Source organism: Camarhynchus parvulus, chromosome 5 (genome assembly GCF_901933205.1).
Source record: "Camarhynchus parvulus chromosome 5, STF_HiC, whole genome shotgun sequence".
NCBI classification, from domain to species: domain Eukaryota; kingdom Metazoa; phylum Chordata; class Aves; order Passeriformes; family Thraupidae; genus Camarhynchus; species Camarhynchus parvulus.
In genome coordinates this window covers 13,107,990-13,125,931 of record NC_044575.1, presented here as the reverse complement: position 1 = coordinate 13,125,931, position 17,942 = coordinate 13,107,990, and the positions used below count along the sequence as shown (strand labels likewise).

At 37.2% G+C, this 17,942-nt stretch overlaps 1 protein-coding gene across 1 annotated transcript in view; it reads right to left on the bottom strand.

The window, feature by feature from the left end:
• Positions 1–17,942, bottom strand: part of OTOG (otogelin) — a 92,620-nt gene that overhangs the window by 46,274 nt on the left and 28,404 nt on the right. Inside the window, exons 20-24 of the mRNA XM_030950341.1 lie at positions 16,921–17,086; positions 16,341–16,415; positions 13,514–13,557; positions 12,948–13,101; positions 4,066–4,173 (exon numbers count right to left, since the gene is read on the bottom strand). Of these exons, the coding sequence (XP_030806201.1) occupies positions 4,066–4,173; positions 12,948–13,101; positions 13,514–13,557; positions 16,341–16,415; positions 16,921–17,086 (547 nt within the window). The remainder of the gene's footprint in view (positions 1–4,065; positions 4,174–12,947; positions 13,102–13,513; positions 13,558–16,340; positions 16,416–16,920; positions 17,087–17,942) is intronic.

The following is a 17,942-nucleotide window of genomic DNA, read 5'->3' as shown; positions in this document are numbered from 1 at the left end:
GCCCAGACAAATGATTACAGCTATTACACTGAGAAGCAAAGAAACAAAAGCTGTGCAAGCGTGAGGAGCGTGGACAGAAGCATTCTGAAATGTTGGCTAGAAGCAGGACACATCAATTAATTCTCTGGGGGAAAAACGTCTAAGTTTCTTCTTCCATGAGAATTTAAAGGCTCCAGAATATATAAGGCACCACAAAAGGTTTCAAAAACCCCCAAAAATACAACAAAGAAAACCAACAAAACAAAAAACTCAGTGCAATGTGATACAATTTATTCTGTAGTGCACACCAATAACATGCCACAAGGAGAAAGCCTTCTTTTTCAGTTTTTCACCTGAAAATGTTTTTCAAACATTTTTTTCTGCACAAGCTAAATCTTAAGAGTCAAAAAGTAGCATGCCTTGTTACTAGAGTCTCCACGCATTCTCTGCTGGAATGAGAATTCCACAGAATTACCAAGGAAATGTTACAGTAGCATTTTGGAGCTTGGGCTCCTTAAAAGAACCATGTTGTTGGACTTAATCTTTTTCCAGATGTCATCACCCCCAAACACCAGCCTAAGAATTTAGGAGCCTCTAGAACAGTCCGAATTATGTCTGTAGCCACATTAACATCAAAGGGTTTTCACCACACATCTACAAAATGAGTGCTCAGACCTTGCTGAATTCCCTTTGCAGCATAAGAGAAGAAGTGAATTCTTTTTGCACAATAGGAGGCTTTGAAGCGTTGGCTATTATGCCTCTTTCTGAATCACCCTCTTGCAATCTAAAAACCATTTTCAGAGATGATATAAGTTTTATAAATAATGGATAGAATTTCATTTCCTGCATCCATGAGCAATCATTACAATATAATTTCTGTGTTCCCAAATGACCCAAATATTTAAATTTTCCTTGATAAAGAGACACCAAAGCTGGTGCCTTGGCATAGCTTTAGTATAGGTATCTTTATAAATGTAGGTTAAACTAAATACATCATGTGATATAATTTTGGTACATGCCTAACTTTACTTTTAAAAAAACTATTTTTAATTTCCTCATTAAATGAATGCTGAATATATTACAGGTAAAGTCTGAATGTGACTTACAGAAATACTGGATAAATCTCTAACATTTGACATCTCATATACTGAAGCGGCAGGAAGTATGAAGTTTTCTCTCAGTATAAATTCTTGTCAGTGGAACTTTTCCTTCATATTTCTATCACAGTGCCAGTACACCACTTTTTCAGAAGGGCAGCAAATATCTAGAAAATCTAGACTGCTCCTGCTACTGCTAGCATCAGGTTTCCTCCAGTTCCTTTAGCAATTAACTTGCACCTACATGGAGCCACTGTGCAGGTTTTCCAAGACTCTGCTTATCCCATCACTGATTTGGTCCATGCTTGCATTTTGCTCCACTACATGTATCAATACACTAAGCAGATGGCTAAAATAAGTTAAAAATACATGTGAGAAGTGTTTTCTGCAGCAAAAAACAAAGAAATAGCAGGACTTGCTAACTGCAGTCACCTCAGAACAGCAGCAAAGGAAGGAACCTCATCAAGCTGATGGAGAGAGAGGCAAACAGAAGAAATTATGTTTGGACTGCAAAACTAAATGCTGCTTCTCATGTTCTCCTGAGACATTAGGTTTTAGTTTCACTCATGGCCCATCCAAACCTCCATACACTGATGCCTTAAGGGTCTCTAATGTGCAGAAACATTGTTTAGCGTGTAAAGCCCAAGGAGATCCTTTTATTTTTGTTCAGGAACACATTTATAGTCAGAAGGAAGAGATTAAGAAGTACACAACGTCTTTAAAGTCCTCTACACCAGGCATGTCTCATACTAAGTGAACTAACATTTAGTTATCAGAATCTAGAGAGCCCTAGTTGAAAAAGCTGAGCTATCAGAAGCTTCTAAACTTCAAATAGTGTTTTATAAAGCATATTTCCAAGAAGTATTTGTTAAAGAATACAGGAGGCTCAATTCAGCAGCCCACAGAGAATGACCAGGAGTTACTCAATGGTCTCAGCATGATGACAGCAGACCAGCACATCTACTTCAAGTCCATCTTACCTGGCACAGCACACCATCAAAACATTGCTCTGATAGCCTCAACATGAGAACATTTTGTGTTTAATGTTGCCATTACATGCTAAATATTTCAGGTACTTGCACTGAGAACAAAACTTGGGAAACCTAGAGCCACAGGCCAGTCAGACCTCAGAGATTGGTTTGAAAGTTCCTGTCAGTTCACAGGTAGTTTTTCCAACTTAGGAAGTTTGTCTGTCATGTTACTGCTCAACAGATAGATCAATATTTATGTTGCTATCACTACGCCAAGTATGAGTAAGATATTTATTGTCAACACACACCAATTCAATGCACCAACCCCACTATGTGATGACTTCTGTGAGTGCCTAAGTGTGTTTGTTTGCACAGAAGCACTCTCATGCTTTGCATCTTTCCCTTAACACATCAGATACAACCCTGCATACCCACTCAGCAGACTCAGATTTTTATAAGCTTTGTAGCATGCAGAGCTTGTTGTAGGCTCCCCTCTATTCGTCAACAACTGGTTGCCAAAAAGCCATCATCACTTAATCTCTGCTTAGTCTCTGCTTCTGGGCATGGAAGACTACAAAAGCCATGCAAAAGCCATGACAACATTAATGGTTTGCATGAATTAATGAGCCTGGCCTCAGGAAAAAAAAAAGAAAAACGAAAAAAAAGAGAAGGCTAAATATCCAGTGTCTTTCTGCCTGCATTGCTGCTGCCTTTGGTGAAGTCTCATACAGGTTAGTTGGGATAAATTAATTCTCTCTGATGCAAGCAATCCCACACCAGGTCCAAATGGAGAGGCCTTTGGAAACAAGGGGGTGAATAACCCGGGTCGCTTTACCTGCCTGCCCAGTGGAGATGCCTTGTAAGTCGCTTCACCAGTCCACCAAAGGGCTACAAATCTCTTCTAGAGCAGCTACTGAGGACCTGACAAGAGGCAGAGGAAGGCAGTCAGCACAAGGCTGGAGGGGGCACGACATCCAGACAAGGCAGAGCCAGGTGCTGATGGGATGAGCCTTCTCTGGGCTGGGCTACCCTGAGCTGTGCTGGCCAGGAGCAGCAGCTCACCAGGGGACACCAGTTAAAAGCTCCTGGTAAGCTACAAAAAGAGGGAGCTGCTCTGCTGGAAACCTGGAGGCTACACCTCTACCACAGCATCATGGTGCTTGGCAGTACAGCTGGTTTTTCTGAGGCTCTGGAAAGACAAACAGCATTGCTTAGTGCCAGCCTGCAACATTCAGCCTTGGCCAGAGAGAAAAACAGGCAGAGATTGCCATGAAACAAGCTTGTTTCAGATCAGGTAGGTGGGGTGTATTTTCACACTCCTGCAAAGCTTATTAAAATGGCAATAAAACACATCCTACTGAGAGTGCTCGAGGAAACCTGGCAGGGTACGGGCTGCATTGACAACACTGGATAGCAAAAGGAAAAAGGAATCCGTGTCTGCGTGTGTTTAAATGATCCTATCAACCCTTTCCTGTTGGAATTCCCCCTTTGATGGATTCATCAGTTATCCACACACACAAAATCAGTGATCAATCTGTCAGTTTCTCCGCTCAGTACATGAGGTTGCTCAGTACTCCCCTTAATTTAACAGAGTTGTGGATGCAGATTTAAGGACACAGGGCTATGTTCTGGTCTCTAGACTGCTCAGATTCAGTGCTAAATGCAAAAATGAATAAGCAAAAAGCTTTCCAAAATGTCACTCAGGTGTAATATTTAAGGGATTTTACCCCTACTTTAGGAATACTAGCCATAACCTTGAAAATAACAACAAAAATATAAAAACTCTAAATCAAGATTTTTAAAGACCAGAAAGATGCCAAATCACCATTATTTTGTCATATAAAGCACTTTGAAACAACAAAACCTGAACCAGTTTTAATAGCTCTTTGAAGAAATGTAAATATGAAGTCAAAGTAGATAATCTGCTGTGAAATTTATGATCAAAACACATGAAGGAAAAACAATCACCCTACAAATACACAACTAAAATTAACTCACTTAAATAGATCCCCACTTACCATGTATGGCAGGCAGAAATGACTTTGTCACCAGGAAAATATTCCTTTCCTTTCCATGAGCATGGACACTCATCTGCATCCAAGCACATATCCCCGTGTTTCACAAGACTAAAAAAAAAAAGCACAAAAAATACTCATCCAGCAGCAGCATAAATACAAAAATACTTTCCCAAACTTGAAAGTTACTACCACTTATCTTATTGAGACGCAAATAATATTTAAAGTCTTCTGAAACTGAAAAGGCACCATTTTGTTAATCATTGTGTGGGAGCAATTTAGTATCTTCCTTTCGCATGTACCTGAACATTTTATCTTTATTAGGTGCCACCACTTTGGGCACTAACCTTTTAATCACTAACCCTCTAAGACTGACTCATGAATATACAAATTTTAAGGTCAGGGAAACTATAAATTTCTAGAAATTCTCTAAATTTCACCAAATTTCTTGTAACTCAGTCAATTAAACTGCATTTGACTCAAGCCAAGAGATAATCCGTGAGATGTAGGATTTGTACCACAGCCCTTTGTTCTAGTGGTATGCGCCCTTAATCTCCAAAATTAGTGGCATATTTAGTCTAAGGTTTTTTAAATGAGGATTTCTTCTTGTCCTATTCTTTCCTTTCACTGATTGGAAGAGTTTTATTTTACTTGAGTTTTTCTATAGCCGTAGTTACACCTCTTGCTTCATGACTAACTTAATATCAAAAGAGCTATCCTGGCTACATGAAGCTGTTGTATTAATTAATATTTATTTCTGCACCCTATTTATTTCTGCAAGCAGAAATATTACAGGCACCTACATGAAAGCGATTACAAATATACTCAATTTTAGTGGCAGAAGTATCCCTACACTCTTCAAGGGATATTTTCATCATACTGTAGGCTAACCATATGCATAGCTGTTTACAGTTTGACTAATGCTGTGAATTTGTGTTTATACAGAACTCCTAGACAAGCAGATAAAAATGGAAAACTATTAAAGAAAAAAGAAAGTTAAAAAGATTGCTGTTATAGAAAAAGAACAGAGAAATTCTTGCCCAGAGAGACTAAAGCAACCAGTCCTAGTTTTAAAGTAAAATGTTTGTGGCTTTTTGATAATATTCAGAAAACCTGAAACTGGGAAAAGAGATAGAGATAAAGAGAGATCTCAAGTAGATTCTACAAATAAAGGTCATAAAATACACCAGAAGCACTGATTTATTTTATTAAATAATCCATCACTTCACTGAGCCCAAGAAAGTTGCATTTCTTGCAAAAAACAATACATTTTATCAGAAATATTGTCACAGTATCAGATAAGCAAAGCAATATCACTATGGGACCTGAGGGTCCAATAACAGATAGAACAGCTGTGATGACAAATCCATTTCTCAAATGAAAGCTGTGAAACTTGAACTCTTGACAAGCTGCAGCAGTGTCTTTCACTCCAACTTCTGCAGCTCCAAGTTGTTTTGATCCTGCCCCATTCCCTACAACACAAGAATCCAGAGCAGCTAACATGCCAGTTCCACAGTAAAAGGATTCCTTACAGGCACCATGCAGTCTAGGATTATCCTTGTTTCTAATGTTTGAAATGTATTTGTATTGACAAATAAAGAGTCTCTTCAAATGGTACTTTTAGGCAGACAAATTATTTTTTTTCTTCAAGCTACGTTTTTTTGGAATCCCAGTACCTCTCTGTAGTAATACAAATTTTATATAGGTTTTTCTGTGTTCCTAACAGAATCATTGCTCCTGATGTTCAGCACTGTCATTTGGGCAAGATATGGCACTATGGATAAGATGTGATAGGTGTGAGGCACATCCACGACAAACAGGGTAACAATAATGTTTTGTTTCCCTGCTATCCAAAAAGAAACATTTCATCATTGAATTTATCACAGGAAATTTTATTTGTTCATATTGATGAGCTGGTAATTTGTATTTTTCAAATTACATTATACAAATTTGTAACTTGTATTTGACTTAGACTCTTCTTCAGTGCATTATGTATCAGAAAGACATGTAAATTTCTGTGAGGCTTATGAATGGGAACATGCAGAACACCATAAACCCTCCTCCCCCATTAAACTGAAAAACTAATTTTCCTCCAGGGTAGGTGAAGTGTTCTTTCACCTTATTTCAAGCATTGTGTCACTTGGAGACAATCAACTGTGAGACTGAAATTCCCACTGGTTTAAAGCTGCTCAGAACTGAACAGGGCACATTCAGACACAAAGAGATCACACTGACAAGGCAACACTAAATGCAGGTTTTTCCTCATGTTATTACACTGGATTAAAAAAAATGTGATAACAGCTTTCTCTCTTGTAAAGCCAAGCAAATGGATAGATTTCAATGATCTAAGAATTCACCACAAACACCCTACAGAGAGGCCTTGCACAGCTCCTCTTTGAAGTATCAGACATTTTTCTTGATGCTCATACTTACTGTCCAGCCTACAGGATAATGAACTGCAAAGACACAAGGACAACTATCCATCCCACTTCACCCTGCTGAACATTCACTTTCTTTATTATCTCATTATATCTAGAGCCTTCAGCATTCACACACAAGAAATAAGTAAATAATCTTGGTAAAGGCACTATTAGAAGTAATGTCGCCTGTGACTCATGAAATACTAGTTCTGCAGAGATCCCAAATCTGGACCAAAACAAAAAAAAAAAAAATCACTCTCCCAGGTTCCAGCAGAGCAGTTTTCAACAGTCTATGTCTTGTACAAGCTCCCTCCCCTCTCACCTGCAACAGCCTACCATCAATAGATTTATGCACCCACAAGTACTTTTGCTGGAACATAAAATTTGCTCTCTGAAAGTTTCACAGATCATCCTACAGAGGTCTGTAATAGAGTTTAAGGGAAGCAAAAAATAAACAAAATAAGCAGCAGGGAGCATTTGACTTGTCTAAACAAAAACAAAGTAAATTTTGAGAGAAATACCCAAATGTTAGCAACATGACTGTAGCACATAATGCCTTCATTAGGGTTCACTGTCTACACAGGGAGAGTTAATATATTCAGGCCGTTTTCTTTTTCGCTTGGGGAGCTTCTAAAATCTCCTCTTCCTCTTTCCCCTGGTTTACTATATATAAAAATATTAAGTAACTTTGTAGAATGCTTGGAAGGTTTTCATTATTCTCACTATACCTTCCATCTTTCTGTGTTAACAAATGATTTTGATGCTCTACCTGAGACCATCAGTTTCTTTTGCAGTTTCACCCTGGATTGGAAACCTTCCTGCAGTCAGCTCTATCAACCAGCACCAGAATTTCAGAAGGTAACCCTAAAGATAATGGAAGTCTTCCTTTGGACTAAGCAGTACAGTTCAATATATCTCTTACAAACAAGTCAGAAAGCAGAAGGTCATATGAAAAGGTGCTCCAGAACCTGAATGATACTGGTGAAGTTTTACTGTCAATTAACACAGATACAGGGGAAAAAAAATTAGAGATTTATTTGCAGCTGGTATAAACTAGAAAGTATGAAACCAAAAAGGTTGGTAAGAACTGCAACAGAAAATAAGGAACTCAAAAATATATGAAGAAAATTTGCAAGTCTGCAAAGCAGAAAAGGATGGAAAATAACTGGATTGTCTTGCAACGGCACTGCAAAAGAGGTTTTCTTTGGAAATGAGCTCCTGCACTTATAGCACATTGTGTCTATTGCCATCAGAAGTAGAAACCAGCATAAAAACTTGTGTGGACAAGTATTGGGTCCTGAAACACCCAAACACAGGAACATTGATACAGTCTTTGTAAGAGAATTGTATTTTCCTGAGGAAATATTCAAGTGCATAGCCACGACGGTATCAATTCTTATTTGCCTGGAAAACATCAAATCTCAACAGACCTCTCCAAAGCTCTGCCTAAACCAAAAAATTAAAAATACTTAGCCTGATAGCAGCAGCAGGGCCATCTGGAAGAGTGAAGTTTGGACAGAACAGAGTTTTTATTTTCATGCTAATATTAATAGTAAATTCTGAGTTTAAACTGAGGAGCAGTAGGTCTTCTGAAAAATTATACTAAACATACACCAAAAGCACAGGATTTTTATTTAATCTAAGGAGACTTATTTTAAGACATAACATGGTTAATGTAATTATATTAATAAAGAGTAGTTTTCTAAAAATATTTGAAACTCATCTGTATTCTTCCCATCTTAATTCTTCATTAATATAGTTGTTTGTCCATAGGTACATTTGTAAGACGACAACATTGTTTCCTTTGTGAAAATTAGAAAGTTATGAGTTTTCTTTTTTTTTAATAAAACCTTGCAAGAATGTATTTCAGCTTGTTATGTGTCACTTGATACAAAGCACAGAAAGAAAATAATTGAGAAAGTTTGAGAAGGAAAATCTGGTATGATATTCCTTAGTTACAAAACTTCATTACAGTTACAGGATGTTACAGCTTTGAATTCACTAACTCTTCACTCATCTATTTTATGGAGCAATAAATGATAAAAAAAAAGAGAATGCCATAAAAATTCTAATTACGTTACATTTCCTCAAATTCAGTAAAGTCTAGTTTTTACACAAAAAGTATTCTTCTGTGTTTTAAATAATAAGTTGTCTCCAGAGGGTGAGGATGGGAGAAAGGACTGTTTATTTTTTTTCCTAAAGGTACATACAAAAAAATTTGTCAGGCATTTTGCTTAAAAAGATGGCCCACATAGTTGTGAACAAGTTGCATTGTGTTCTTGAGAGTCAAACACGCACAGGCCATAAAAATAAATACACATACTTGGAATTAAGGAGCTCACTATGTTCCTAGTTATTCTAGAGTGGTGATGCTTTCTTTTTAGGATCAGTCTGTTCACACTAAATAAAATATCGAGTTGGGTATTGGATGTTGCTGAACAGTGAAAAATTAAGTGACCTGAATGTACAGATAACCACTGCTAGCAGCCAGCTGAGAATTAACTTTTTATTCCCTTGCAGTACTAACATTGAAAGGGAAGTTTTTAAAAAGTCACTGAAACAAGGAGAAAATTACAGCCAGTTTTATAAGCATGATTAGGAAGAGAAGTTTAGCTATGATTTAGAGTTCAAATAGAAGTTAGTAATGAAAATTCTGAACCTGAAGTTTCAAAATACTGCAGAGATAGCTTGATCTAGGTTAACTGTATAGTAGTTGTTTTAACATAGCTTTATAGAGGGAACAAAAACACAGAAGGGAAAAAATGATGAAGATGTAATAGGCAGATGCAAAAGAAGCAAAAAACATTACTAATTGCATTTGAGACAATATGTATTTCAAGCTATTGACATAATTCTCCTCATTTGTATTTATTATTCGTATTTAGAGGCTGGTGGGCCTTGGTTTTTCCAGCAAGATGGAATTATTATGAAATAGACACGGATATTGCTAAATATTTCAGCTAATGGAAATAGGAATGGATAACATGATCTAAAATAAATACTGATGTATGTCATTAAACAACCTGAGTCAGTCCACATGAAAGCAACTCTATTCAAAAATCTGACAGGGCTCTTGTTAGAATCATTAAACCACTTAGGTTGGAAAATACCTCTAAGCTAATTAACTCCCACCACTGTAGTACCCCCAACAAAACTATTTATATTGCAAATACAGCCCAAGTTTTATGCTGTACATGCCACAAAGTACAGATCAGTTAAACCCAACTCATGCTGCTGTCAAAGGGCAAAATCCTGTCAAAGAGCAAAGTGGGAAAACTCAAGTAATTCCTTCAGGAAAGGGACTGCTTTTCTTGGCAGCAACACTAAGAGCAGGTTGTAAGCAGCAGTGAACAGAAGCTGTTTTGGAGATCATTACTGGTCTGACTAGACACCAGGGAAAACCAATGGAAGAGGACAGGCACAAATGAGCATATGTCCATTTGGAGCAAACATGTCACACAGCATCCAGAAATGTAGGAAGATACTACTGTTTATTTCTCTCCTTGCCCTTTACTGTCTTTTCTCCTTGTTTCTTCTGCAGTCTGATTAAGGATCCTGTCTCCATGTCAAATCATGCACATTTGGTATAGTCCAGGAGGAAAAATAATTTGATTCATAGAAATTCTGAAGCAGAAAATGTAATTCAAATATTGTACTTGAAAAAATATGCACTGAAAGTATCTTTCTTACCTTTTTGAAATGCAACATATAAATATAGAACATTTCCCTTTAAATGGTGACAGATGAAAACCAGTAAGGAAAAAAATAAATAAAGTCTTAAAAATTACTTAATATGTCAGGCAAAGTAGGGGGAATCAATATTAGGAAGTGAGTTCCAGGAGAATTAATGTTTGATTTCAACTGCTTTTAAAATAGATGTAAAGTGTATCATCAATTTTTGTACCATAAAAACTGTAAGCCATAGAATGATCTCCTGTAAATTTAAGTATTTACTTAAGCATGGTTACTTGCATCTGATTTACTGGCTGTAGAGGAAAAAGAATGAAGCACAGCTGCACTGTAAGCACAGAAAAGGAATGCTAGAAGTAGTGAAGTATTTGAATGAATATTTCAGCTTTCAGATACTAGAAAGATGCACTGAAAAACAAAAATATTGCCCCCTCGAAATCTTAACACCTCTTCTGTGAAAAGAGGTTCCTTTTGTTAAGCACCTTTCAGGGTATCACTGCAGAATATTCATCCCAACTAAACAGATCAGGAAGGTCCTTCTGCCTCAAAAAATCGTAGCTTCCTACATTTCTACAAACAGGTTTCCTAGCTGTGACATATTCGCTTTGCTTCACTCACTTTTAAAATTATTTTACCTAAATCAACTAATCAAACACATTAAACTGATTTCATTACTACTTAAATCAGCTTAGCTTACATGCAATGAATCAAGATAAACTGATGCAAGATCTCAAACAGGAACAAAAGCATGAATAAAGGAATGAAACTTATTATTTCAGCTAAAGGACTTATGTTAAGATCAAAGAAATTCCATGGCTGTTTTACCCTTTTAAAGTGGACAATGTCACCTCAGTTTTCTATTTCACCACTAAGAACTGATAGCCTAGAAAAGGGATTTCCAAGTTGCATAAAATCACAGTGCTTTTGAATCCTGCACTGCTTGAAAGGACATGAACACAGGATGAGGCACTGTATAAAGGTGATGGTATTATACCCATTTTTCTCTTCCAAAAATTTAATTAAAAACTTTTCATTACTGTGAGCAACTTAGAGCCAGTACACCAATCTGCAGCACGAATCATAGTGTGAATTCAGTGACTGACTTAAAACATTAGGGCTCTTCATATCCAACTTCTATCCGGCTTCTATTAAATGCATCTATTACTAAAATTCCTAAATAATTAAGATTCATTATCTAAATAAATAAAAAAAAAGGCATAGTTAATACATAGCATGAGTCTCTCACTTTTCCAGAAGCACACCAGAAAGCCACACACTTTTAGGATCATCCTAATTTTTCCTAAAGCAACCTCAAATAAAAACATAAATATATAAGCAATATAGGACCACTAGAGCTGAATATTTAAAATATACAAGTTTTGACAAGTTTGTAAGTGACTTAAATTTCTACATCAGTATAGACTGATATTCCTAATTGAAACCTTAGGCTTGTAACCCTGTTTCCTAGTTCTGCCTTAAGCAGCACCAAGGGTAAAATCCTGAAACACAAAAAAGTCTCTCTCTTTGCACATCCTCAAAAAAAAACCAACCCAAACAAATAAAACAACCAACAAAACAAAACCAAATAATTTTGTTCTATTATCTCTACAGGCAATATACTGTAGAAAAGAAAACAGTTTGCTCAAGTTACAATAAAGACAAAACATCTTAGTTTTGTATTTTTGTCCCTAGGAAATCATAACACTTTGCCCCTTACAACCATAAAACTGTATTATCAGAGTTTTGGGATCCCCAACACTTGACACTGAGTATCCCAATGCCAAAAAAAAAAAGTCATTGCTTACATTCTAGACCTAAATTCCACCAGGAAGCAGTAGAGATCACAAGCTCAGGGGTTATGCACAGCAAAATAGGAGAGAATAAAGTTTATCTGATCTGAGCTGCCAGCCATATAGGCTGCTGAAGGTAGCCTTGAAGTATGTCAGCCTGGTCCAAGAGGGTGAATTTTTGCAGTTCTGAAAATATCTGCTTTCAGTTAATTCCACAGTCTACCTTAGCACTCTTCAATATGGTACCATACTGTGAGGTCCACTAATTACAGGTCCATTTCATATCAACCATTTCACATTTCGTGTTTCTGAGTATTAAAGTAAAATCCCAAAATCCTGAGCAGCAATATTTTATCATGAGATAGAAATATCTACACATTACTCAGTATGAGATCCCAGACTTCAGCGGAGCTATTTCATCAGTCCAAATTATTTCAGAGTTATAACACCAAAAAACTTCAGGCCATGGGCTTAAGAAATTAAATTCCATCAAGACTAACATAACTTAAACACAATCATTGTTATTTTTATAATCCAAATTCTCTCAACAATACAGTGCTTGATTCCACAACAGCTCATCTGTATATTATCAGCATAAATCCCCAAGACTTAAGAGATCCTTTTGAGGGAAAAAGTAATGAAAATTATGCCCATGAATAAATAGAATTACCTCCCTCAGCCAAATATTGAAAGAAGATGCTAGATATTTGAAAAGATCTAGATAAACACTATTCTACTGTAACAAAACAAAATGAATAAAATTGTTTCAATGCCATTTCTATATTCTTGGATTTTTGATCATATTATTATCAAGTATTTAACTCACTTGTCTCTTGGTTTAGCATTTATTATGACTAACAGCCAGTATTGTAGGGGAAGTCTTCACAAGTTTGATGCTCAGACTTTGAGATCTCAAATTGTCCAAGTAGAATTAATTACTCAATCATGTTTGTGCAGCAAAAGATGCGAATGTGTCTGTACTCACCCTGGTGGGCAGACACAGCCTGACACACAAGGAAGGTGTGCTGAGAAAGTGACGTTTAGCAGCTGATTCTCACAAGTCCTCTCTCTGCTGAGCTCAGGATTCACTTGTGGATTACTGCAGTTAATATAAATCTGTCCAACTGGGCAGCTGTGTGCTGGGGGGAAATGGACAAATGCTTTAGTCTTCACACCTGAAATTTGTAAAAGAAATCATCCAGCAATACTAGTAATATACCAGCAATACTAGTAATACTCAGCTGCCTCTCCTCATACTATTTGGGGCAAAGCTAACCTTTGTTTGCCCTACTGAAGGTCTGCTGTTTATCATGAAACCAGCTTATCTGCATTAGCATGCAAACAAATCAGTATTTTAAAGTACTAGGGGAAAATGTTGCTCAGATCTAACAATATTTTGAACAATTAGGCTGGTACAAATCAGGAGCATTACTTTCACACACAAATAGGATCCCCTCTCAGAAATTAATTAGTACACATTGCACTATATTCAAGACTGGAGGAAATATATTCACTGGGCTTGAAGCATCTTTTCCTACTCCCTTCACTCACCTATTATGTTCTTGTCACAGTTCATTACTCCATCCCTGCAATGGCTGAAATAGAAATACACAAAAATGTACTGAGAGCCAGGAAGAGCTAAAATATTAATATATTCTATTTAGTAATGCAGAATAAATCAATAGAAAATAATTTTATAAATGTCTGCACTGAACATTATAACTGTGGATAAAGAGTGCATCGCCTTAACTCATGAAGAACATTAGTTAAATTCCAAACTTTTGCTTTATGCATAATGTTATTGGAAGTTAAGAAGCATGAGCTAACAAAAAAATATGTACAGGAATATGCTCCCATACTGCTCCCCAAAACACAGTTCCCCTGCATGAAACAGTTCGAAGCTGCATAAAACTCAACCTAACAGGATACTGTGTGCAGGGAAGCACTGAGAAAACTAACACTGTCTGCTCCTTTCTAGTTTGAGCTAAAATAGTCCAACAGTCTCCTAAAATGGTAGCAGCTCCTATTGCAGCTCATTGTCAGGGAAAACTGTAGCAGTGCTGGCTGAGTTTCAGATCCTGGTCATCACTAAAGAACCTGAGGCCATGAAATCCAGCACTATTTTCCCATTCTTTTGCAATGGCTAAAGCATCCCCAGGACTCCCATGGCTGGTCAGCAGACTGAGAATCAAATTCTGTGTGTGCTACATCCTCCCTGTGAACACATTTGGAGTTGTGTATGGATCCCAAAGCCCTGCAGGAAAAGCGCTCATGGACTGCACAGTATCACTCAGGCAAGAGGAAAAGGAGTACCAAAGGCAACTGAGAGGGAAACATCTCAAAGGCTGATATAACATGAAAGAAAATATTTTAAAGAACTTGTTGAAAGTAACAGAGCAGAAAAGCTATTCCATAGAGAAGAAATTCTACTTTGAAAGTGGGAAGATCCAAAGAGGAAGCAATTGAAAGGAATAAAGGATGGGGAGAATAAAATAAAGATCATAAATGTTTCTAATAGAAAGCGACAGATAAAAAGAACACTTCATCACATAGCTTTTTTTTCCAGTTCATCCACACATTTACTCCTACAAGATTCCTAATGCATTACTCAGCATAAGGCAATTCCCAGGAGCCGACAGTCTGTACTTGCTGTCATCTTATTGCAGGGGTTCCATACCGCTGTCTCCTATCACAAAAGTTTCACACCTTCTGGGTGTTTCTCATGGGCAGCTCCTCAGAGCACTGACTCTTTCTTCTTCACAACGCAGCCAACTGACTCCAGTTCCCTTCTCACCCAGCCACCCCACTCTTTTATAGCACTTTACTTCTCATTGGTTACAGCTGTGGCCTGGTAAAGTCAGACCTGTTCCTAATCTTTGCTAATTGGCCCAGCTGCAACTCCTTAGGGGTAAGATTACTTTCTACACTATCTTTATTTTCTTCTATCCCCCCTACATGTACTTCTGCATTTGAAAGCCTTTCCTCTCAACAAATCTGTATATCGCCTTATAAAAAAAAAACACATCAAGTAAAAATTGTGACTAGATGGGAGACACAGATGTCTAATTCCAGCTAAAATCGTAGTAGTTATAAACCAGTAGATTAATTTTATTAACTAACAAGCTGCCAGATCCCAAGCAATTGCACTGAAATCAACATGAAGAGGATTTTTGTCTACAGCACTTTTTAAAAAAACTACATTTGTGGACCATCACATGATCTGCATTCAACCATATATCCCATCACATGGGTCAGCAAAATTAGCTGAACTAGACCTTTGAGGAGGAGGACTAAAGATTTAGCAGGAGAAGCCCCTTTTCCCAGCTGCCAGGGCACATTCTGTAAACAAAAACACCTTGGGAGGGCAGACAGCAGTGCACCCAGCCTTTGCAGGGCCTCATGCATGATGGGCTGCCTGGCACACACCAGGGAATCTGCTCTAAGGTAAAAAAATGAGCTAACTTTATGAGTAAGATATAAATTTATAATAGTCAGCATTTATAGACTGCTGACAAGAGTGAGAAGTGGTTTGTGTGCGCTCATGAAGTGCCCCCATTGCAACAGGAGTCTGACAACCCCAATCTCTAATGTGGCCTTTGTAACAAATTAGTACTACACTGATCTATCACAGACAATTCGGTCTGCTCTGCTTTTAAGTGCTGTAACAACTGATACAGGCAGTCAGAGCTCAGATATTATTTCCGAAATCTCGTTATTTACAGAGCTTGTCATCCACATTACCTAACCTTCTCCAGACAGAAATAACTGCTGAAAAGGATGCAGCTGGCAGGAGCCAGGATCACCTAACAAATTTTCTTCTTTAATGTCAGGACTGCAATGATGCAAATGGAAGAGTCAGTGGACAAGAAGAAATGCCAAATGTAAGGAACAATAACGGAGATGCTTATTTACCATTGGCTGCAGCTAACCATTTTTTGTGTTGTTTGTTAGTTGATAAAACCCACATTGCTCTTTTACAATGATTCTGTAGTAGTGGAAAACAGATTCTTAATAATTCTTCATAAATGGATTTAGAATCTGGTAAAGAGAAGGAGAATAGCAATGAAGATCTATGGACAGTCAGGAAATGTCTGTGCTGCTCTGGAGCACTCCACATTAGTATGATGTAAGAAATTATTGTGGCTTTTCTTTCTGTTTTGCGCTTCAATATATTGCATTGCAAAGCACAGCAGCCTGGAAAGCCTAAGTTCTAAAGGACTTTTGTCAAACAGAAAACTGATGCAGGTTTATTCTGTAGGTATCATTTGAAATAACTAAAACAACAAAAAGAAAACCCAATAAACCAGCTAAAATTACTTGAAAGAGCTCTTAAAAATATGACAATTTAGTTATGTGAAAACACAATTTAGTATCTCACCATTTGCCTAAAGATGTCATAACATTTTCTCCTGGGGGATAGTCAATTCCTTGAAAATAACATGGGCATTCATTTCTGGAATAGAGGAAAAATATGTAACGGATAAACCCAAACTGAAAAAACAGGATAAAATTCCCATTAAATTGCTGTTCAAATTTCAGTTGCTGTGCTGTTTTTGGTGTGGTTTTTTTGCTTAGCAGGGGGTTTTCTGGTTGTTCAGGGTTTGTTTTTTTTTTTTTTTTAATGCAAGCAATTGATCTCAATACTGCTGTATAACTCAAGCACATTTCAAACCAAATCAGTAGGAAATGGAAGGTTATGTTTTGTATCTCTTATGCGCCAAAAACCAGACAAAAAGTTACAACTAGTGCTGATGATGTTGGATGAGTGGCCATGTATAAAAAAGCTATTTCTGATCATACAGACATCAGTTCTGTATAATTCTAAGAGACCCTGTCAAGTTTACAGATGCCTATCATCTACAAGGATACAAGTTAATTAGTTTTCCACTCTGACTTGCAGATGTGGTGGTCTGAAACCACACAATGAGTGTGGCCATCAGAACTGCAACTTTACCCACCGCTGCACGCATCGCTCAGTGCTGGTATCCAAATACATTCCAGAGGGACAAGCACAGCCTTCAACGCAGTCACTGCTGCATGTCTCTGGCACAGACAGTGCTTGGCAGGTCCTGCCACAGGTAGATACACAAGTACTGTACTCCTTTGTGTCTTCACATGAAAGAGCTGTCCAAACAAAACAAATCTCTCAAATTACGTTGCAAGAGACTCAAGGACCTCACAATAGTTTTCTGATAAACATCTCCATTCTTTTGTTCCCAATCACATTAAATTCCACTAAAATTGCTATCTTGGCACTACGCTGTGTAAACTACACAGATGTAAATCCACAGTAATAACAAGTGCAATGAGTCTGTGCAGGTAATCCAGATTTACGCTGTGGAAACCGAACAGCTGAAGCCTCTTTGCCTCTAACTCTGAAAGCACTTGGCATTTGTGCACGGGCTTTTGGAAATGCACAGCACCTTAAAAGAAAATCTTAAAAGCTTTAAGTAAAATTTATATTTGCAGATGTTGCAAATACCATATTAAATTTTGCACAATGTTGCACAATACCGTATTAAATTTTCTTTTATATATATCGATATATCTGTGTCTCATAAACCTCTACTAAAAAAACACTGAAGCTCTTTAAATACTAAGAGATTAACATATTTTAAATGCTACAGGCATGTCTTTTAAAATATACTCTAAGAAAACTATACTTGTTTCCAGAAAAGTAAAATAAAATGAAATTGCTTGACTGACTCAACCGTAAGTGGACACAGCCATTCATGCCCTAATAATCGCAAACCAGGCAGTCTTGTCAGATATACATACAGATATCCCAGCTTAAGATGGTTAAGCTGGACTAAATTACTTCTCTTTATCATGCATTAAAACACAGATAATTACATGATGTGATGACAACTGCTAAATGCTAAGCTCTTGAATGCTCCTTAGAAAAGATTCTCAGACTTGTTAATAGACCAGACCTACAGCAGGGGTATCAATTTCAGGTTGTTTGATAGGGTTTCCAATT